Here is a 22,021-nt window from a genome sequence, read left to right as displayed (position 1 = left end):
TGGTGGGGTTCAGAATGCTCCTTGATTTTAGGTGAAATCCCAGCAACTACAACTCCCAAATGTCAAGGTCTATTTTCCCCAAACTCCACCAGTGTTCACACTTGAGCATATTGAGTCTTAGTGTCAAGTTTGGTCCAGATCTATCATTGTTTGAGTCCACAGTACTCTCTGGATGTAGGTGAACTACAACTCCAAAACTCAAGGTCGATGCCCACCAAACCCTTCCAGTATTTTCTGTTGGTCATGGGAGAACTGTGTGCCAAGTTTGGTTATTTTCCATCATTGGTGGGATTCAGAATTCTCCTTGATTGTAGGTGAATTATAAATCCCAGCAATTACAACTCCCAAATGACAAAATCAATCCCCCCAACCCCAAATGTGGGCGTATTGGGTAATTGTGCCCAATTTGGTCCAGTGAATGAAAATACATCCTGCATATTAGATATTTATGATTCCCAACAGTAGCAAAAATACAGATTTGAAGTAGCAAAGAAAATAATGTTATGGTTGGGGGTCACCACAACATCAGGAACTGTATTCAGGGGTCACAGCATTAGGAAGGGGGAGAACCACTGTCTTAATACAAAGCAAACTTCTTCTACCTTCATAACACAAGTGTAGTACCTAGTGGTGTCTAGATCTAGGGTAGTAATGCTCCCCATGCTCTATTCTGCTTTGGTTAGACAACACCTGGAATATTGTGTTCAATTCTGGGCACCACAGTTCAAGAGAGAGATTGACAAGCTGGAATGTGTCCAGGGGAGGGCGACTCAAATGATCAAGGGTCTGGAGAACAAGCCCTATGAGGAGCGGCTTAAGGAGCTGGGCATGTTTAGCCTGAAGGATGAGAGGAGATATGATAGCCATGTACAAATATGTGAGAGGAAGCCACAGAGAGGAGGGAAGGAGCTTGTTTTCTGCTTCCTTGGAGACTAGGACGCGGAACAATGGCTTCAAACTACAAGAGAGGAGATTCCATCTGAACATGAGGAAGAACTTCCTGACTGTGAGAGCCGTTCAGCAGCGGAACTCTCTGCCCCGGAGTGTGGCGGAGGCTCCTTCTTTGGAGGCTTTTAAACAGAGGCTGGATGGCCATCTGTCAGGGGTGATTTGAATGCAATATTCCTGCTCCTTGGCAGAACGGGGTTGGATTGGATGGCCCATGAGGTCTCTTCTAACTCTTTGATTCTATGATTCTGTGGTCACACTGGATGAGGAGGGCTCTGAGTTATATCTGAGAGACCATTGATTCTGCAGAATCCTCCTGTTTTACCTCTTAACTAAATGTCTGCAATGTTGGTTTTGGTTATTGCATGGAGTTAGTCAATAAAATCTATGGTTTCTATGCTTGCAGAAAGGCTTCACGCCCCTGTATATGGCAGCACAGGAGAATCACCTGGAAGTTGTCAAGTTCCTGCTAGAGAACGGCGCCAACCAAAATGTGGCTACGGAAGTGAGTACCCCCTTCTCAATGCCATCATTCTTGCCCTGCTTTCTCCCTATACATGGCTTTGGTACCTCATGGTCCTCTATGCTCAGTGGTGTCTCCTTCCTCGATCTCAGGACGGCTTCACTCCGCTGGCTGTGGCACTTCAGCAGGGCCACGAAAACGTTGTGGCCCACCTGATTAACTACGGGACGAAGGGCAAAGTGCGCCTCCCGGCCCTCCACATAGCTGCCCGCAACGACGACACGCGCACGGCTGCCGTCCTCCTTCAGAACGACCCCAATGCAGACGTCCTCTCTAAGGTATGCAGCAAACGTTTGGTTATTGGGTGATTTATCCTATAAGTAGCCAATGGAGCTGGCCTTGCCTTGTTTGCGCATCCTGGACTTATTAGGACTTCATCACACTGTGTTTGGAAGAGTAGGCTTATCATAGAGCTCCGTTTTGAAATGAAACGGATGATTTTCCTACCTTCATCACACTGTTAAATCCATCAGTTGTACTCAGTATTCTTTCAGGTGATTTGCCATCACACTGTAGAGATTCGGCCCCGCCCACTATCACTCCCTTTCTCCGCTGCCTCACCAGGGAAGGAAGGAAGGAAGGAAGGAAGGAAGGAAGGAAGGAAGGAAGGAAGGAAGGAAGGAAGGAAGGAAAGAAGGAGAGAGGGAAGGAAGGAGGGAGGGAGGGAAGGAGGGAGGGAGGGAAAGTGGTGGCACACTCTCCCTCTCCCTCTCTCAGCTGCCCCACAGAGAAGGGTGTGGACCTTGGGAAACTATAACTCCCAGAACTGCGTTGCATGGAGCTATGGTAATTTAAGTAAGGTCCAAGTACATTCATTTCACAGTGTAGATGCACCCAGAGAAGGGTATGGACCTTGGAAAACTATAACTCCCAGGACTGCATTGTATGGAGCTATGGTAATTTAAGTAAGGTCCATTTATATTCATTCCACGGTGTAGATGCACCCAGAGAAGGGTGTGGACCTTGGGAAACTATAACTCCCAGGACTGCATTGTATGGAGCTATGGTAATTTAAGTAAGGTCCATTTATATTCATTCCACGGTGTAGATGCACCCAGAGAAGGGTGTGGACCTTGGGAAACTATAACTCCCAGGACTGCATTGTATGGAGCTATGGTAATTTAAGTAAGGTCCAAATACATTCATTTCACAGTGTAGATGCACCCAGAGAAGGTTCATGGAACTTGGGAAACTGCAATTCCCAAGATCATCTCATGGAGACATGGCATTCAAAGTAAAGTCCAACTGCATCCATTCCACAGCGTAGATCAGTAATTCTCAACCTGTGGGTCCCCAGTTGTTTTGGCCTACAACTCCCAGAAATCCCAGGCATTTTACCAGCTACTAGGATTTCTGGGAATTGAAGGCCAAAACATCTGGGGACACACAGGTTGAGAACCACTGGTGTAGGTGCACCCAGAGAAGGGTATGGACCTTGGGAAACTGTAACTCCCAGGAGGACTCCATCGCATGGAGCCATGGCATTTAAAGTGAAGTGCAAGGGCATTCATTCCATATTGTAAATGCACCCAGGGAAGGGTATGGACCTTGGAAAACTATGACTCCCAGGACTGCACAGCATGGAAACATGGGATGATATGATGATGATGATGATGATAATTGCATTTAAAATTGGTCCCTACTGCATTTATTCTCCAGCGCAGATGCACCCAGAGAAGGGTATGGACCTTGGGAAACTATAATTCCCAGGACTGCATAATATGGAGCTATGGTATTTAAAGTGGGGTCCAAGAGCATTCATTCCATAGTATAAATGCACCCAGAGAAGGGCTTGGACCTTGGGAAACTACAACTCCCAAGACTACACACCCTGGAGACATGGCATAATAATAGTAGTAGTAGTAGTAATAATAATAATAATAATAATAATAATAATAACAACAACAACAACAACAACAACATGCAGTCCTGCAGTCCTAAACTCTTGGGAAGTGTTCAATTTGTGTTTTTGTGATATGAAATCCAGCATATATATCTCATTTGCTGTGTTATACTGTGTTTTTGTGTCAACAACAACAGCAACAACAATAATGGCATTTAAAATGAATCCCTACTGTATTTATTCTCCTGTGCAGATGCACCCAAAGAAGGCTATGGACCATGGGAAACTATATCTCCCAGTACTGCATAGTATGGAGCTATGGTATTTAAAGTCAGGTCCAAGAGCATCCGTTCCATAGTATAAATGCACCTAGAGAAGGTCTTGGACCTTGGGAAACTATAACTCCCAGGACTGCATAGCATGGAGACATGGCATAATAAACATACCCTAACTTTCCCTAAGAAGGGTATCTTGGCTCCTCCCACAATTTCCCCTCCCACAAATTGAGAAAATGTTTTATTTAAAAACCGAAAACAATGAATGTCATCACATTACATAATTGGCCATTCATCCAGATCATTCCTCCAAAATCCAGTTCCCATGCCACCTAGTGAAACTGGGTTGTTGTAGGTTTTTTCGGGCTATATGGCCATGGTCTAGAGGCATTCTCTCCTGACGTTTCGCCTGCATCTGTGGCAAGCATCCTCAGAGATACCTACCTCTGAGGATGCTTGCCATAGATGCAGGCGAAACGTCAGGAGAGAATGCCTCTAGACCATGGCCATATAGTCCGAAAAAACCTACAACAACCCAGTGATTCTGGCCATGAAAGCCTTCGACAATACCTCCTGAAACGTTTGAATAGAATGCTGGCCCCCACGCTGAAAATACGGAAAGGGTGCTCTACCCTACATTTGAACCCAACCTAATGTGATGAACACTGTGGTTTACCGGATTTTAAGTGTAGGACTCGGTGGAATTTAGCAAATGTGATGAAGTGGTAGGCGGTCTATCCTTTAAGTCAGTGTTTCTCAACCTGGGGGTCGGGACCCCCATGGGGGTTGCGAGAGGGTGTCAGAGGGGTCGCCAAAGACCATCAGAAAACATAGTATTTTCTGTTGGTCATGGGGGTTCTGTGTGGAAAGTTTGGTCCAATTCTATCATTGGTGGGGTTCAGAATGCTATTTTATTGTGGGTGAACTATAAATCCCAACAATTACAACTCGCAAATGGCAAGGCCTATTTTCTCCAAACTCTACCAGTGTTCACATTTAGGCATATTGAGTATTTGTGCAATGTTTGATCCAGATCCATCATTGCTTGAGTCCACAGTGTTCTCTGGATGTAGGTGAACTACAGCTCCCAAACTCAAGGTCAATGCCCACAAAACCCAGTGTTTTCTGTTGGTCATGGGAGTTCTTTGTGCCAAGTTCAGTTTAAATCCATCGCTGGTGGAGTTCAAAATGCTTTTTGATTATAGGTGAACTACAAAACCCAGCAACTACAACTCCCAAATTACAAAATCAGTCCTCCCTCCAACCCCACTAGCATTCACATTTGGGCATATTGGGTATTTGTGCTCAATTTAGTCCAGTGAATGAAAATATATCCTGCATATCGGATATTTACATTATGATTTATAACAGTAGTAAAATGACAGGTATCAAGTAGCAATGAAAACAATATTATGGTGGGGGTCACCACAACATAGGGAACGGCATTAAGGGGTCACGGCATTAGCAAGGTTGAGAACCACTGCTTTAAGTAGTCGATAGAGCTGACCCTGCCTTGTTTGAGCATCCTGGAGCAAATCCTTTCACGCTAACCTGCACCGAGGAGAAAAGGATGGCAGGTAGCACTTGATCCACTTTGGAGATGGCCTGGGGCTCAGAACTGTTTCTTCCAATTGGAATGCTCTTTGATCTCATGTCCTTTCTCTCCCACAGACTGGTTTTACCCCACTGCACATTGCTGCACACTACGAGAACCTCAACGTAGCCCAGTTGTTGCTGAATCGTGGCGCAAGTGTCAACTTCACTCCCCAGGTAGGTAGGAGCAAGCCCTGTTTGGATCACTGCTTTTGGCCCATGCTCCCAGGCAATTGAAGTCAACCATATGAAACCATGGGTGTCACAGACTGCAGGCACGGGTGCAGGATAACAAGTGCAGGATATTTTGGAGAACGAAACATACAAGTCAAGGTGGGATTGGGCAGTGTGGTGGAGCAAAGAGTGAGGTTGACGTGCCTTCCCTCTTTAACTATTTCAGGGTTGGTTGTTCTGCTTATTTATCGTGTCATCAGCAACCAGACCATTGTATTACATTTCTAACAGAACAAAACAAACAAACAGATAAAAAAACACAAATTTTGCAAGCTTGGCATTCTATTAAATGTCCTTTGACCTGTATCTGGCCCCTTGGAGTGCCTCTGGTGTTGCCGCAAGAAGGTTCTCCCTTGTGCATGTGGCAGGGCTCAGGGTGCATTGCAGCAGGTGGTCAGAGAAAGAGGGAAGGAGAGAAGGAAGAAAAAGGAAAGAGTAGAGAATGAAGGAAGGAGGGAAGGAGGGAAGGAGATAAAGAAGGAAAGAAAGAAGGGTAGTGAAGGAAGGAAGGAGAGAAGGAGGGAGAGAAAGAGAGAAAGAAGGAGGGAAAGAAGGAGGGAAGGAGAGAAAGAAGGGGAAAAGGGTAGAGAAAATAAGGAAGGAGAGAAGGAGGAAGAGAAGGAAGGAGAGAAAGAGGGAAGGAGAGAAGGAAGGAAAGAAAAGAGTAGAGAAGGAAGGAGAGAAGGAGGGAAAGAAGGAGGGAAGGAGATAAAGAAGGAAAGAAAGAAGGGTAGAGAAGGAAGGAAGGAGAGAAGGAGGGAGAGAAAGAGGGAAAGAAGGAGGGAAGGAGGGAAGGAGAAAGAGAAGGAGGGAGAGAAAGAGGGAAGGAGAGAAGGAAGGAAAAGGAAAGAGTAGAGAATGAAGGAAGGAGAGAAGGAGGGAAAGAAGGAGGGAAGGAGATAAAGAAGGAAAGAAAGAAGGGTAGAGAAGGAAGGAAGGAAGGAAGGAGAGAAGGAGGGAGAGAAAGAGGGAAAGAAGGAGGGGAAAAAGGAGGGAAGGAGATAAAGAAGGAAAAAAGAAGGGTAGAGAAGGAAGGAAGGAAGGAAGGAAGGAGAGAAGGAGGGAGAGAAAGAGAGAAAGAAGGAGGGAAAGAAGGAGGGAAGGAGAGAAAGAAGGGGAAAAGGGTAGAGAAAATAAGGAAGGAGAGAAGGAGGGAGAGAAAGAGGGAAGGAGAGAAGGAAGGAAAGAAAAGAGTAGAGAAGGAAGGAGAGAAGGAGGGAAAGAAGGAGGGAAGGAGATAAAGAAGGAAAGAAAGAAGGGTAGAGAAGGAAGGAAGGAGAGAAGGAGGGAGAGAAAGAGGGAAAGAAGGAGGGAAGGAGGGAAGGAGAAAGAGAAGGAGGGAGAGAAAGAGGGAAGGAGAGAAGGAAGGAAAAGGAAAGAGTAGAGAATGAAGGAAGGAGAGAAGGAGGGAAAGAAGGAGGGAAGGAGATAAAGAAGGAAAGAAAGAAGGGTAGAGAAGGAAGGAAGGAAGGAAGGAGAGAAGGAGGGAGAGAAAGAGGGAAAGAAGGAGGGGAAAAAGGAGGGAAGGAGATAAAGAAGGAAAAAAGAAGGGTAGAGAAGGAAGGAAGGAAGGAAAGAAGGAAGGAGAGAAGGAGGGAGAGAAAGAGAGAAAGAAGGAGGGAAGGAAAGAAAGAAGGCAAAAAGAAGGGTAGAGAAAGGAAGGAAGGAGAGAAGGAGGAAGAGAAAGAGGAAAGGAGAGAAGGAAGGAAACGGAAAGAAAAGAGAATGAAGGAAGGAGAGAAGGAGGGAAAAAGGAGGGAAGGAGATAAAGAAGGAAAGAAAGAAGGGTAGAGAAGGAAGGAAGGAGAGAAGGAGGGAGAGAAAGAGGGAAAAAAGGAGGGAAGGAGAGAATGAAGGAAAGAAAGAAGGATAGAGAAGGAGGGAAGGAGAGGAGGGGGAGAATGAAATAAAAAAGTGAAAGAGGGAAGGAAGGAGAGAAGGAACAAAAGAAAGAGGGAGGGAAGGAAGGAAAGAGACAAGGAAGGGTGGAACCAAAGAGCAAAGGAGGCGAGAAAAGAAACAGGTAGAGAAGGAAGAAAGAAGAAGGGAAAGAAAAAGAGGGAACGAAGGAAAGACGGAGGGAGGGAGGGAAAGGAGAGAAAGAGGAAGGGAAGGTAGGCCACAGCAACGTGTTGCGGGTACAGCTAGTTCTATATAGAACAAATAACTAGTGGAGGCTTGAGAAGGTTGCTATTTCCAACCGAGCTAATACAATGACTAAGCCCAAAAGTTAAAGAAGTAAGACCAGAGTGATATCAAGCAGCTTAACCCATTCTTCCCCTTTTTTCTCTCTCCCTACGAATGCAGAACGGCATCACCCCGTTGCACATTGCCTCCCGTCGGGGCAACATCATCATGGTGCGCCTCCTGCTTGACCGAGGGGCCCAGATTGAGACTCGCACCAAGGTAAGGTCCGTCCCAAGGTGGACTTGCAGAAGGGGATGGTGGGCGAGAAGAAGAGGAAAAGCAGCATAAGAGTTGAGAGAAAAATACTTCTATTATTTGGACTGCAGCTTCTGGAAGTTCAATCTTTTACGCATAATAAAAGTAGTCTTGATTTTATTGATTAGCCCTTCGGCCATATCACAATACCAAACCAAAAAACTCCCAGAAATCAGTTTACCAGCTGTCGGGATTTCTGGAAGTTGAAGGCCAAAACACTTGGGGATTTATTTATTTGTCGTGTCAGGGCAACCAGTCAATTGTATTACATTTCTAACAGAACAAAACAAACAGACAAAACACAAAATTTGCAAGCTTGGTAGTTGATTAAATGTCCTTTGACCAGTCTCTGGCCCCTTGGAGTGGCTCTGGTGTTGCCGCAAGAAGGTCCTCCCTTGTGCATGTGGCAGGGCTCAGGTTGCATTGCAGCAGGTGGTCAGTGGTTTGCTCTTCTCCACACTTGCATGTCGAGGATTCCACTTTGTGGCCCCATTTCTTGAGGTTGGCTCTTCATCTCGTGGTGCCAGAGCGCAGTCTGTTCAGTGTCTTCCAAGTTGCCCCGTCTTCTGTGTGCCCAGGGGAGAGTCTCTCATTTGGTATCAGCCATGGATTGAGGTTCTGGGTTTGAGCCTGCCACTTTTGGACTCTCGCTTGCTGAGGTGTTCCAGCGAGTGTCTCTGTAGATCTTAGAAAAGTATTTCTAGATTTAAGTCGTTGGCGTGCTGGCTGATACCCAAACAAGGGATGAGCTGGAGATGTCTCTGCCTTGGTCCTTTCACTATTGGCTGCTACTTCCCGGCGGATGTCAGGTGGTGCAATACCGGCTAAGCAGTGTAATTTCTCCAGTGGTGTAGGGCGTAGACACCCCGTGATAATGCGGCATGTCTCATTAAGAGCCACATCCACTGTTTTAGCGTGGTGAGATGTGTTCCACAGTGGGTATGAATACTCAGCAGCAGAGTAGCACAGCGCAAGGGCAGATGTCTTCACTGTGTCTGGTTGTGATCCCCAGGTTGTGCCAGTCAGCTTTCGTATGATATTGTTTCTAGCACCCACTTTTTGCTTGATGCTCAGGCAGTGCTTCTTGTAGGTCAGAGCATGGTCCAGAGTGACTCCTCCCCAGGTATTTGGGTGCGCTGCAATGCTCCCGTGGGATTCCTTTGGCAATGCTCCAGTGGGATTCCTTCCCAGGTGATCTTCAGAGCTTGGGATGCTTGTCTGTTCTTGAGATGAAAAGCACATGTCTGTGTTTTAGATGGGTTAGGGATCAGCTGGTTTTCCCTGTAACAGGCAGTAAGAGCACCTAGAGCTTCGGAGAGCTTCTTTTCAACCATCTCAAAGCTCCCTGCTTGAGCAGTGATGGCACGATCATCAGCATAGATGAAACTCTCTGTCCCTTCTGGCAGTGGCTGGTCATTTGTGTAGATGTTGAACATGGATGGAGCAAGCACGCTCCCCTGAGGCAGGCCGTTCTTCTGTTTCCGCCATCTGCTTCTCTGGCCCTGGAACTCAACAAAAAAGCTCCTGTTTTGTAGCAGGTTTCCTATGAGGCGGGTGAGGTGGTCGTCCTTTGTGATATTAACACTTGGGGAGGGACCCTCAGGTTGGGCATCACTGCTTCAAGCTAAGATGTGTTCAAAGCAGCCAGTGGAGAGAACGAAATGGACTTAATGAAGAGGATGTGGCCATGAAACTACAAGGGAATTTTCCTCTCTTTTTTTTCTGCCTTCCCAATTGCTCTGCTAACTTTCGCATCCTTTCTGCAGGACGAGCTGACGCCCTTGCACTGCGCTTCCAGGAACGGACACGTGCGCATTGCTGAAATCCTCCTGGACCACGGTGCTCCCATCCAAGCCAAGACCAAGGTGACATGCAGCAGCGGGGAAAGTTGCTCTTTTGGCATCTGACTTGTAGGAATGGCAAAGAAAGTTGCTTTTTTGTCATTGGAATCCCAAAGTTCCCTAAAGACTTGCACTGCTTAAGAAAGGTTGCATTAAAGTATGAAGGAAGGTGTAGCTATTAGGTCTGGGCGGTTTCGTTTCGTAATTTCATAATTCGTTAAAAATTCGTTATTTTTTTGATAACGAAGCGATATTGAACCATTCAGGAGCAACTAAAAAACGAAACGAATTTTTCCAATTCGTTTCGTAATTGTTTCGGAATTGTTTCGTTATTGATTCGTTATTGATTCGTAATTGTTTCGTTATTATTTCCGCATGTCTGGTGCAAGTTTTAGGGCTGCTGTTTGTTTTCTCAGTGAAAAAAAAATATAATTATCACACCAACAGTCAACAACAGAGGGAGAGGGAAGCTTCAGAAGTTTTTTTAGCGTATTGCACGATCGCGGCCGCCATTAACGAATCAATTCGTAATCGATTCGTAATTGTTTTATGATTTCCGAAATTTCGTAAATATCGAACTTTTTTTTAAGGAAAATTTCGGAATTCTTTTAAATAACGAAACGCAAAAAAACCCTAAAAACGAATCGAGTTTAGAAACAATTTTTTTCCGTGTTTGGACAGCCCTAGTAGCTATTGATGTCATGGGATCTTCATGAACTTACTTAACTGAGACAGAAAGCGGAGGAAAAGGTGGTGTTGTAGGGTCAGATCTGGGTGAGAAGGCCATTCCAAGCATTTTATAGGGCATGCGGGAACATGAGAGAAGCCTCCCACAGGATGGTAAAACATCAGAACATCTGGGCATCCCCTGGGAAATGCCCTTGCAGACGGCCTATTCTCTCACACCAGAAGCAACTTGCAGTTTCTCAAGTCACTCCTGGCACGAAAGAGTAAAGAAAGAAGAAAGAAAGATAGGGCTTCAGAGTCCAGATGCATATGTGTCACTCCTTATCTAGGTCTTTGTGACCAGCACAGAATGGAGACAGAGGTTGTTTGTTGTTTACATGGATGTTCTCTGGAGTTGGTACTGTAGCCATAATATCAGATGAGCTGGTCCTGGCCACATAATATTCGGTTATTTCTAGCCTGGGACTAACAACATACTTATTTATTTATTGACAGTATTTCTATTCCGCCCTTCTCACCCCGCAGGGGACTCAGGGCGGATTACAATGTGCACATACATGGTAAACATTCAATGCCATAGACACACAACACATATAGACAGACAGTTAGAGGTTATTTAACATTCCAATTTTCTGACCACCAGGGGAGCTGTCGCTTCACCGTCCATCTGCGACACTGATGAAGTCCTTTCCGCATTCCCCGCATGCTTTTGCTGGACATTTTTTTTATAGCCTTGTAAGTTAGTTAAATTAGCCTCCCCACATATAGGTGGTACCTAAATTTCCTACTTGACAGATGCAACTGTCTTTCAGGTTGAAAAGGTTGACAACAAGCTACACAATAGGTCGGAAGCTGACTCCGACCCAGGCTGGCTTCGAACTCATGACCTTTTGGTCAGTAGTGATCTTAATGCAGCTGACGCCCAGCCATCTGCGCCACAATCCCATAGAGATGCCAGCTGTTGTCAAAATGAAGTTGTCAAGCCAATGACAACAGACCAGGTGCACTTATAATTCCTATTATGTGCCTACAATGCCACATAAGTTCAAATTGGGTTTCACTACGCCCTGGCACAGGACCTCAATACCGTGTCATCTTGGCAACCAACCAAGATCAGGCCTGGTTAGTATTTGGGTGGGAGACCACCAAGAAAGACCAGATCTGGATAGACCAGGCATGGGCAAACTTGGACCCTCCTTCCAGGTGTTTTGGACTTCAACTCCCACAATTCCTAACAGCCTGCTGGCTGTTGAAGGCTTTCATGGCCAGAATCACTGGGTTGTTGTAGGTTTTTTCGTGCTATACGGCCATGTTCTAAAGGCATTTTCTCCTGACGTTTCTCCTGCATCTATGGCAAGCATCCCCAGAGGTAGTGAGGTCTGTTGGAACTAGGAAAAAGGGTTTATATATCTGTGGAATGATGTCCAGCGTGGGACAAAGAACTCTTCTCTGCTGGAGCTAGGTGTGAATGTTTCAACTGATCACCTTGATTAGCATTTGATTGCCTGGAACTGCCTGGGGCAATCTTTTGTTGAGAGATGATTAAATGTCCTCGATTGTTTCCTCTCTGTTGTTTTGCTGTTGTAATTTTAGAGTTTTTTTTAATACTGGTATAAAAAATTAATACTATTTTATGGAGTGTTTTTAAATGATGAAGTGGCCACGGTGGCGCAGCGGATTAAACCGCTGAGCTGCTGAACTTGTGGACCAAAAAGTTCAACTGATCACCTTGATTAGCATTTGATTGCCTGGCAGTGCCTGGATCAATCTTTTGTTGAGAGGTGATTAGATGTCCTTGGACATCTAATCACTGCCAGGCAATCAAATGCTAATCAAGGTGATCAGTTGAAACATTCACACCTAGCTCCAACAGTCAAGAGTCCTTTGTCCCACCCTGGTCATTCCACAGATATATAAACCCATTTTCCTAGTTCCAACAGAACTCACTACCTCTGAACCGCTGAGCTGCTGAACCGATGGACCAAAAAGTTCAACTGATCACCTTGATTAGCATTTGTTTGCCTGGCAGTTGCTGAAGCAATCTTTTGTTGAGAGGTGATTAGATGTCCTCTATTGTTTCCTCTCTGTTGTTTTGCTGGTATAAAAAATTAATACTATTTTATTGAGTGTTTTTAAATGATGAAGTGGTCACGGTGGTGCAGCGGATTAAACTGCTGAGCTGCTGAACTTGCAGACCAAAAAGTTCAACTGATCACCTTGATTAGCATTTGATTGCCTGGCAGTGCCTGGAGCAATCTTTTGTTGAGAAGTTTTTTTTTTGTCGTGTCAGAAGTGACTTGAGAAACTGCAAGTCGCTTCTGGTGTGAGAGAATTGGCCACCTGCAAGGACGTTGCCCAGGGGACGCCCGTATGATTTGATGTTTTTATCATCCTTGTGGGAGGCTTCTCTTATGTCCCCGCATGAGGAGCTGGAGCTGATGGAGGGAGCTCATCCGCCTCTCCCCGGATTTGAACTTGCGACCTGTCGGTCTTCAGTCCTGCCGGCACTGGGGTCCTTAGACATCTAATCATTTCCAGGCAATCAAATGCTAATCAAGGTGATCAGTTGAAACATTCACACCTAGCTCCAGCAGACAAGAGTCCTTTGTCCCACCCTGGTCATTCCACAGATATATAAACCCATTTTTCCTACTTCCAGCAGACCTCACTACCTCTGAGGATGCTTGCCATAGATGCAGGCGAAACGTCAAGAGTCCTTTGTCCCACCCTGGGGGGTTTAACCCACATCCTTGGACATCTAATCACTGCCAGGCAATCAAATGCTAATCAAGGTGATCAGTTGAAACATTAACACCTAGCTCCAACAGTCAAGAGTCCTTTGTCCCACCCTGGGGGGTTTAACCCACATCCTTGGACATCTAATCACTGCCAGGCAATCAAATGCTAATCAAGGTGGTCAGTTGAAACATTCACACCTAGCTCCAACAGTCAAGAGTCCTTTGTCCCACCCTGGGGGGTTTAACCCACATCCTTGGACATCTAATCACTGCCAGGCAATCAAATGCTAATCAAGGTGATCAGTTGAAACATTCACACCTAGCTCCAACAGTCAAGAGTCCTTTGTCCCACCCTGGGGGGTTTAACCCACATCCTTGGACATCTAATCACTGCCAGGCAATCAAATGCTAATCAAGGTGGTCAGTTGAAACATTCACACCTAGCTCCAACAGTCAAGAGTCCTTTGTCCCACCCTGGGGGGTTTAATCCACATCCTTGGACATCTAATCACTGCCAGGCAATCAAATGCTAATCAAGGTGATCAGTTGAAACATTCACACCTAGGTCCAACAGTCAAGAGTCCTTTGTCCCACCCTGGGGGGTTTAATCCACATCCTTGGACATCTAATCACTGCCAGGCAATTAAATGCTAATCAAGGTGATCAGTTGAAACATTCACACCTAGCTCCAACAGACAAGGGTTCTTTGTCCCACCCTGGTCATTCCACAGATATATAAACCCTTTTTCCTACTTCCAACAGACCTCACTACCTCTGAGGATGCTTGCCATAGGTGCAGGCGAAACATCAGGAGAAAATGCCTTTAGAACATGGCCATATAGCCCGGAAAAACCTACAACAACACAGCCTACTGGCTATTAGGAATTGTGGGAGTTGAAGTCCAAAACACCTGGAGCTAGACTATATTCCAGAGGAAGGCAGAAACGAGCCACTTCTGAGTATCTCTCTGAAATCCATGCTATGTCAACAGGCAATTTTTGGGCACATGTACACACAAGCTCTGGTTGGATGCGATTGAAGAGTGATGGACAAGCTTTGGGAGGGATGGGTCTCTAAACCTGCCTTTCCTTGTTGCAGAATGGCTTGTCCCCCATCCACATGGCCTCCCAGGGAGACCACCTGGACTGCGTGCGGCTTCTGCTGCAGTACAATGCCGACATTGACGACATTACGCTGGACCACCTGACGCCGCTGCATGTGGCTGCCCACTGTGGCCACCACCGAGTGGCCAAGGTCCTGCTGGACAAGGGAGCAAAGCCAAACGCACGGGCCCTGGTGAGTCGAAAGGACGGCGCTGGCCTCGGGGAACCGTGTCGTGCCGTGGCTCCTTGCTGTGGCACTGACGGACCTCTCTTCTCTCCCTTTTCTGTGGCTGCAGAACGGCTTCACCCCTCTCCACATCGCCTGCAAGAAGAACCACATCCGGGTGATGGAGCTCCTCCTGAAGACAGGCGCCTCCATTGATGCCGTCACTGAGGTACGCAGGAAAGGGAACCGCACCCCGGCGGAATGGGGACCATGCGGATTATGTTAGCTTTCCTTGATCCCGTGACCGCATTTCTGTGTACGAACCCACACGATCTCTTTGATCATCTGGAGAGGCCCTGCTCACGCTCACACCTCCTTTGGCGGGGATGAGGGAGAGGGCCTTCTCGGTGGTGGCCCCCCAACTCTGGAACTCACTTCCCAAAGACATCAGGCATGCCTCAACTCTGGCAGTCTTTAGGAGGAGCCTGAAAACGTGGTTGTTCCAGTGTGCCTTCCCAGAATAAGGAAAATTCCCAGTACTATGTCCTCAGAATGCGCTTTACTACTGGTTAGGATTGACTGCACTCCCTCGTCTCTCTTTTAAAACCCTATTCCAGATATAACCTACCTTGTTCATGCCCAGCATTTATTTTTTAACTAGCTTGGGGACCCGGCGTGAGTTATCTGAGAAAGGCATTGTGTGTCAAGGTTGGTCTTTATCAGTTATTTATGTGGCTCGCAGTGCTCTCAGGAAGTTAGTGAAGGTGCTTCGAGTCCCATCATCCATGGTCCATCCTTCAAACTGCACCAGGATGTAGAGTGGGTCATGGGGGGCTCAGTGTGCCAAGTTTGGTCTTGATCAGTCAGTGGAGGTACTTCAACTCCCATCATCCATGGTCTGCCCTTCTCCAAACCGCAGTAGGATGTAGAGTGGGTCATGGGGCTCAGTGTGCCAAGTTTGGTCTTGTTGGGGGCCACAGTGGTCCCTGGGAACCAAGCTGTTTGAAAGTACTACAAATCCCATAATCCACCTCCCCCAAACCGCACCAGGACGTAAAGGGGCTCCCGGAGGAGGTTATGTGTGCCAAGTTTGGTCCAGGTGCGTCACCCGTGTTGGTCACAGTGGCCTGTGAAAGTGGCAGCCAATCAGAAAGCTGCCACATACACCTCCCACCGCATACATACATACAAACACTGACTTTTATTATATATATAGATTTTTAAACTATTACATTTGGCCCAACCATGGGTTTTTAAATCTTTGTGTGTTACTGTTTATTGGTTATTGTTTAAATGTGATTTATATTAATTGTATTGTATTGATTGTTTTTGTTTTTAGTGATGTGTTGTTGGGCTTGGCCTCATGTAAGCCGCTCCGAATCCCTTGGGGAGATGGTGGCGGGGGATATAAATAAAGTATTATTATTATTATTATTATTTACTTATTTACAATCTTTATATTACACCCTTCTCACCCTGAAGGGGACTCACAATGCACACATACACAGCAAACATTCAGTGTTGTTTTTCTAGACAGACAGACAGACAGATAGAGGTATTTTTGGCATTTCCACTTCTGTGCCTGGAGGTAATGCTCAATTCCAGCCACAGGGGGGGTGCTGTCACTTTGTCATTTTGATTGTATTTCCTCCTTGCTCTTTGACCGCGGGTATTTTTATGGTATCGTAAATTACCTCTCCGCTTTAAGCAATCCCTAATTTCTCTACTCACCGCTCAGCTGTTTTCTAACTGCTTAGGTGGACAGTAAACTGGGCTTAACAGTCAGGTGCTCAGTCCGACTCAGGCTTCGAACATGTCACCTTCCAGTCGGCAGTGATCTATTGCAGCTAGTGATTAACCAGCTGTGCTACAGCCCGGCCCACAGGTCCCATCATCCTCACAACCCATGGTGGGAGTTGTAGTCCAGCACAAGTTTGGGGGACTAATAGAAATATTACCATAGTAAGTTTTAAATGTAATTTTAATTGTATTTTTTGTATTTTAATTATTTTTCAACTTTATATTCACACACTACTATTTCACCATCATGATAGGCTACATAGAGAAGCCACTGAAATCCACAAACATGTGGAAATTTCAACAAAAATGAGGAAACCATAAAAAGGAACAAAATCTGGTTAAAAGTAAAGGTTTCCCTTTGAGATTAAATCTAGTTATGTCCAGCTCTGGGACTCTGGTGCTCATCTCCATTTCTAAGTCGACGAGCCGGCGTTGTCCGTAGACACCACCAAGGTCATGTGGCCAGCATGACTGCATGGAGCACCATTATCTTCCTACAGAAGCGGTACCTATTGATCTACTCACATTTGCATGTTTTTGACCTGCTAGGTTGGCAGGAGCTGGGGTTAACAGCAGGAGCTCACCCCACTCCCCAGATTCGAACTGCCAAGCTTTTGGTCAGCAAGTTCAGCAGCTCAGCAGTTTAATCTGCTGTGCCATGAGGCTCATCTGGGACTAAAAGCAAGAACTCACCCCGCTCCCCAGATTCGAACTGCCAAGCTTTTGGTCAGCAAGTTCAGCAGCTCAGCAGTTTAATCTGCTGTGCCATGAGGCTCATCTGGGACTAAAAGCAACAACTCACCCCACTCCCCAGATTGGAACTGCCAACCTTTTGGTCAGCAAGTTCAGCAGCTCAGCAGTTTAATCTGCTGTGCCATGAGGCTCAGCTGGGACTAAAAGCAAGAACTCACCCCACTCCTCAGATTGGAACTGCCAACCTTTTGGTCAGCAAGTTCAGCAGCTCAGCAGTTTAATCTGCTGTGCCATGAGGCTCATCTGGGACTAAAAGCAAGAACTCACCCCGCTCCCCAGATTCGAACTGCCAAGCTTTTGGTCAGCAAGTTCAGCAGCTCAGCAGTTTAATCTGCTGTGCCATGAGGCTCATCTGGGACTAAAAGCAACAACTCACCCCACTCCCCAGATTGGAACTGCCAACCTTTTGGTCAGCAAGTTCAGCAGCTCAGCAGTTTAATCTGCTGTGCCATGAGGCTCAGCTGGGACTAAAAGCAAGAACTCACCCCACTCCTCAGATTGGAACTGCCAACCTTTTGGTCAGCAAGTTCAGCAGCTCAGCAGTTTAATCTGCTGTGCCATGAGGCCCAGCTGGGGCTAAATGCGAGAACTCACCCCACTCCCCAGATTCGAACTGCCAAGCTTTTGGTCAGCAAGTTCAGCAGCTCAGCAGTTTAATCTGCTGTGCCATGAGGCTCATCTGGGACTAAAAGCAACAACTCACCCCACTCCCCAGATTGGAACTGCCAACCTTTTGGTCAGCAAGTTCAGCAGCTCAGCAGTTTAATCTGCTGTGCCATGAGGCTCAGCTGGGACTAAAAGCAAGAACTCACCCCGCTCCTCAGATTGGAACTGCCAACCTTTTGGTCAGCAAGTTCAGCAGCTCAGCAGTTTAATCTGCTGTGCCATGAGGCCCAGCTGGGGCTAAATGCGAGAACTCACCCCACTCCCCAGATTGGAACTGCCAACCTTTTGGTCAGCAAGTTCAGCAGCTCAGCAGTTTAATCTGCTGTGCCATGAGGCTCATCTGGGACTAAAAGCAACAACTCACCCCACTCCTCAGATTGGAACTGCCAACCTTTTAGTCAGCAAGTTCAGCAGCTCAGCAGTTTAATCTGCTGTGCCATGAGGCTCAGCTGGGACTAAAAGCAAGAACTCACCCCACTCCTCAGATTGGAACTGCCAACCTTTTGGTCAGCAAGTTCAGCAGCTCAGCAGTTTAATCTGCTGTGCCATGAGGCCCAGCTGGGGCTAAATGCGAGAACTCACCCCACTCCCCAGATTGGAACTGCCAACCTTTTGGTCAGCAAGTTCAGCAGCTCAGCAGTTTAATCTGCTGTGCCATGAGGCTCATCTGGGACTAAAAGCAACAACTCACCCCACTCCCCAGATTGGAACTGCCAACCTTTTAGTCAGCAAGTTCAGCAGCTCAGCAGTTTAATCTGCTGTGCCATGAGGCTCAGCTGGGACTAAAAGCAAGAACTCACCCCACTCCTCAGATTGGAACTGCCAACCTTTTGGTCAGCAAGTTCAGCAGCTCAGCAGTTTAATCTGCTGTGCCATGAGGCCCAGCTGGGACTAAAAGCAAGAACTCACCCCACTCCTCAGATTGGAACTGCCAACCTTTTGGTCAGCAAGTTCAGCAGCTCAGCAGTTTAATCTGCTGTGCCATGAGGCCCAGCTGGGGCTAAAAGCGAGAACTCACCCCACTCCCCAGATTCGAACTGCCAACCTTTTGGTCAGCAAGTTCAGCAGCTCAGCAGTTTAATCTGCTGTGCCATGAGGCTCAGCTGGGACTAAAAGCAAGAACTCACCCCACTCCCCAGATTCGAACTGCCAACCTTTTGGTCAGCAAGTTCAGCAGCTCAGCAGTTTAATCTGCTGTGCCATGAGGCTCAGCTGGGACTAAAAGCAAGAACTCACCCCACTCCCCAGATTCGAACTGCCAACCTTTTGGTCAGCAAGTTCAGCAGCTCAGCAGTTTAATCTGCTGTGCCATGAGGCTCAGCTGGGACTAAAAGCAAGAACTCACCCCACTCCCCAGATTCGAACTGCCAACCTTTTGGTCAGCAAGTTCAGCAGCTCAGCAGTTTAATCTGCTGTGCCATGAGGCTCAGCTGGGACTAAAAGCAAGAACTCACCCCGCTCCCCAGATTCGAACTGCCAACCTTTTGGTCAGCAAGTTCAGCAGCTCAGCAGTTTAATCTGCTGTGCCATGAGGCCCAGCTGGGGCTAAAAGCAAGAACTCACCCCACTCCCCAGAATCGAACTGCCAACCTTTTGGTCAGCAAGTTCAGCAGCTCAGCGGTTTAACCCGCTGCACCATCAAACCCCCCAAAAATTTGGTTACCAGTATTTAAAACCACCAGAATCCAGACAGTAAATAAAAAAAACTACTCAGCAACAGGGGAATTCCAGATAGCAAACAGTCAAGTGCCAGGTAACACCTCCCAAACAGAGGATGACTCCAGGCAACAACAGCCGACAAATACCCTCTCTTATTGACTTTGCAACTACAAGATGACTCAATGCTAATCAAGCTTACTAATTGCAACATTCACACTTGCTTGAAACAGACAAGGGTTCTTCCTTCCACTCTTGACATTCCATACACACACACACACACACACCCCACTTGCCTCATATCTAACAGACTATATATACATTCTGACTGCGTCTAATGCCCAACAGCTGGCGGAGCAAACGGCATGGATTATTCTGTATTTGATTTTGAGATGGAGCAGGCCTGGTTTACATACGAACATGTTTAGCATTTAATACGTGAAAATCTCATTAATACCTTGAGCTAGCAAGGGAACACGTGGATTTTGACACCTAGAAGGCGCTTCTCGGCAACACTGCAAAACGACATTTGGAATTGATTATTATTTTTTGCTCACATTCCTGTTTTGGTTGCTCAGCGGACGAATGCTGGAAGGAGCCGTTGCCCTGTGAGTGGGAACGCAGGAACATTGCACTTGTTTTCCCCATCCGTCCACTGACTCACACTTTGGCTCAGGATGGAGCCGAATCCCTTGGCATCCTGGCCCAAAGGGGAATTTCGCCCTTTCAAAGCTTTTTCCCGATGGCAGAATGTTGGGTTGTTAATTGTCTTCCCTGGAGTGAAGCAACTGCATTTGAAAAAGCATTTTCTCGTAGCTTGTAGAAACCATTGCAAAGGCGTCATTGCACAATGGTACATAAGGAAGTCAGAAGAGCTTCCTGGATTAGACCAAATGCATTTCTAAGGGGCTGCAGTGGCGCAGCGGGTTAAACCGCTAAGCTGCGGAACTTGCTTACTGGAAGGTTGGCAGTTCGAATCCGCAGTATGGGGTGAGCTCCAAATGTTAGCCCCAGTTCTGCCAATCTAGCAATTCGGGGGAAAAAAACATGCAAATGTGAGTAGATCAATAGGCACCGCTTCGGCGGGAAAGTAACAACACTCCATTCAGTCATGCCAGTCATAATAATAATAATAATAATAATAATAATATTCTATATAAATAAAAATGTAATGTTTGTTTGTGGGATTAACAGAACTCCAAAACCACTGGATGAACTGACACCAAATTTGGACACAAGACACCTAACAGTCCGATGTATGTCCTTCACTCAAAAAAATTGATTTTGTCAGTTGACCTGTTAGCCCTGGTCAAGCAGAGGTCAAGGTCAGAGGTCAGAGGTCAATGTTAGCCCTGGTCAAGCAGAGGTCAGTGTCAGAGGTCAGAGGTCAATATTAGCCCTGGTCAAGCAGAGGTCAATGTCAGACGTCAGAAGTCAATGTTAGCCCTGGTCAAGCAGAGGTCAATGTCAGACGTCAATATTAGCCCTGGTCAAGCAGAGGTCAATGTCAGAGGTCAGAAGTCAATGTTAGCCCTGGTCAAGCAGAGGTCAATGTCAGAGGTCAGAAGTCAATGTTAGCCCTGGTCAAGCAGAGGTCAATGTCAGAGGTCAGAGGTCAATGTTAGCCCTGGTCAAGCAGAGGTCAATGTCAGAGGTCAGAAGTCAATGTTAGCCCTGGTCAAGCAGAGGTCAATGTCAGAGGTCAGAGGTCAATGTTAGCCCTGGTCAAGCAGAGGTCAATGTTAGCCCTGGTCAAGCAGAGGTCAATGTCACACGTCAATGTTAGCCCTGGTCAAGCAGAGGTCAATGTCAGAGGTCAGAAGTCAATGTTAGCCCTGGTCAAGCAGAGGTCAATGTCAGAGGTCAGAGGTCAATGTTAGCCCTGGTCAAGCAGAGGTCAATGTCAGAGGTCAGAAGTCAATGTTAGCCCTGGTCAAGCAGAGGTCAATGTCAGAGGTCAATGTTAGCCCTGGTCAAGCAGACCAGGGCTAACATTGGTCAAGCAGAGGTCAATGTCAGAGGTCAGAGGTCAATGTTAGCCCTGGTCAAGCAGAGGTCAGTGTAGCTGAGATTCCAGCACATTTGCTATATGTCAGTTTCTGCTTTAAATATATATAAAACCTTGATATAAATGTTCACGGATCTCACGTGGGAAGGGGATTCTTGCTGTTGTTAGTCCTGTTGTAAGGTGGCCAAGACTTTGCCTCTTTTATACCCTTTCAGCCTGATGTCCTTGGCAAACTATAATCCTTTTTTATGGGGGTAGGGATGTTTGAAAACAGATGTACCCAGAGAAATCTTCAGTTGGCCTGTCTATAGGATTCAAAGTTTCAACACTAATTTGTTGTACTTGTTTGGGTTGTTATCCGAAAGTGCCCGCTGTGTTGAACATAGACTTGGGAGTCAGAGCTGTCTGTTGTAATGGCAGGGTGGTCAATGGCAGGGTGGTCACTGCTTGCGTGTACTTGTTTCCTTGTTGATTTTGCCCTTGCTTCTGCTTTGCCTGCAGTCGGGCCTGACCCCTCTTCACGTGGCTTCCTTCATGGGGAACCTCCCCATTGTCAAGATCCTCCTGCAACGCGGAGCCTCTCCCAACGTTTCCAATGTGGTGAGCGGCAATCTGTATAAATAACAATGTCATGTTTGTTTGTGGGATTAACAGACACAAAATTTGGACACTATACCCCTAACAGACTAAGTGACCATCACTCATAACCACCCCCCCCCCCACAAAAAATACAGTGAAAGGACTT

At 46.6% G+C, this 22,021-nt stretch overlaps 1 protein-coding gene across 12 annotated transcripts in view; it reads left to right on the top strand.

The window, feature by feature from the left end:
• Positions 1 to 22,021, top strand: part of ANK1 (ankyrin 1) — a 324,523-nt gene that overhangs the window by 183,585 nt on the left and 118,917 nt on the right. For all 12 annotated transcript variants that reach the window (XM_067470656.1, XM_067470654.1, XM_067470650.1 and 9 more), the window contains 8 exons: positions 1,355 to 1,453; positions 1,564 to 1,749; positions 5,261 to 5,359; positions 7,724 to 7,822; positions 9,625 to 9,723; positions 14,223 to 14,420; positions 14,524 to 14,622; positions 21,778 to 21,876. In XM_067470656.1, the coding sequence (XP_067326757.1) occupies positions 1,355 to 1,453; positions 1,564 to 1,749; positions 5,261 to 5,359; positions 7,724 to 7,822; positions 9,625 to 9,723; positions 14,223 to 14,420; positions 14,524 to 14,622; positions 21,778 to 21,876 (978 nt within the window). The remainder of the gene's footprint in view (positions 1 to 1,354; positions 1,454 to 1,563; positions 1,750 to 5,260; positions 5,360 to 7,723; positions 7,823 to 9,624; positions 9,724 to 14,222; positions 14,421 to 14,523; positions 14,623 to 21,777; positions 21,877 to 22,021) is intronic.

This window comes from Anolis sagrei, chromosome 7, assembly GCF_037176765.1.
Source record: "Anolis sagrei isolate rAnoSag1 chromosome 7, rAnoSag1.mat, whole genome shotgun sequence".
NCBI lineage: Eukaryota > Metazoa > Chordata > Lepidosauria > Squamata > Dactyloidae > Anolis > Anolis sagrei.
This window is presented reverse-complemented; position numbering and strand designations above follow the sequence as displayed.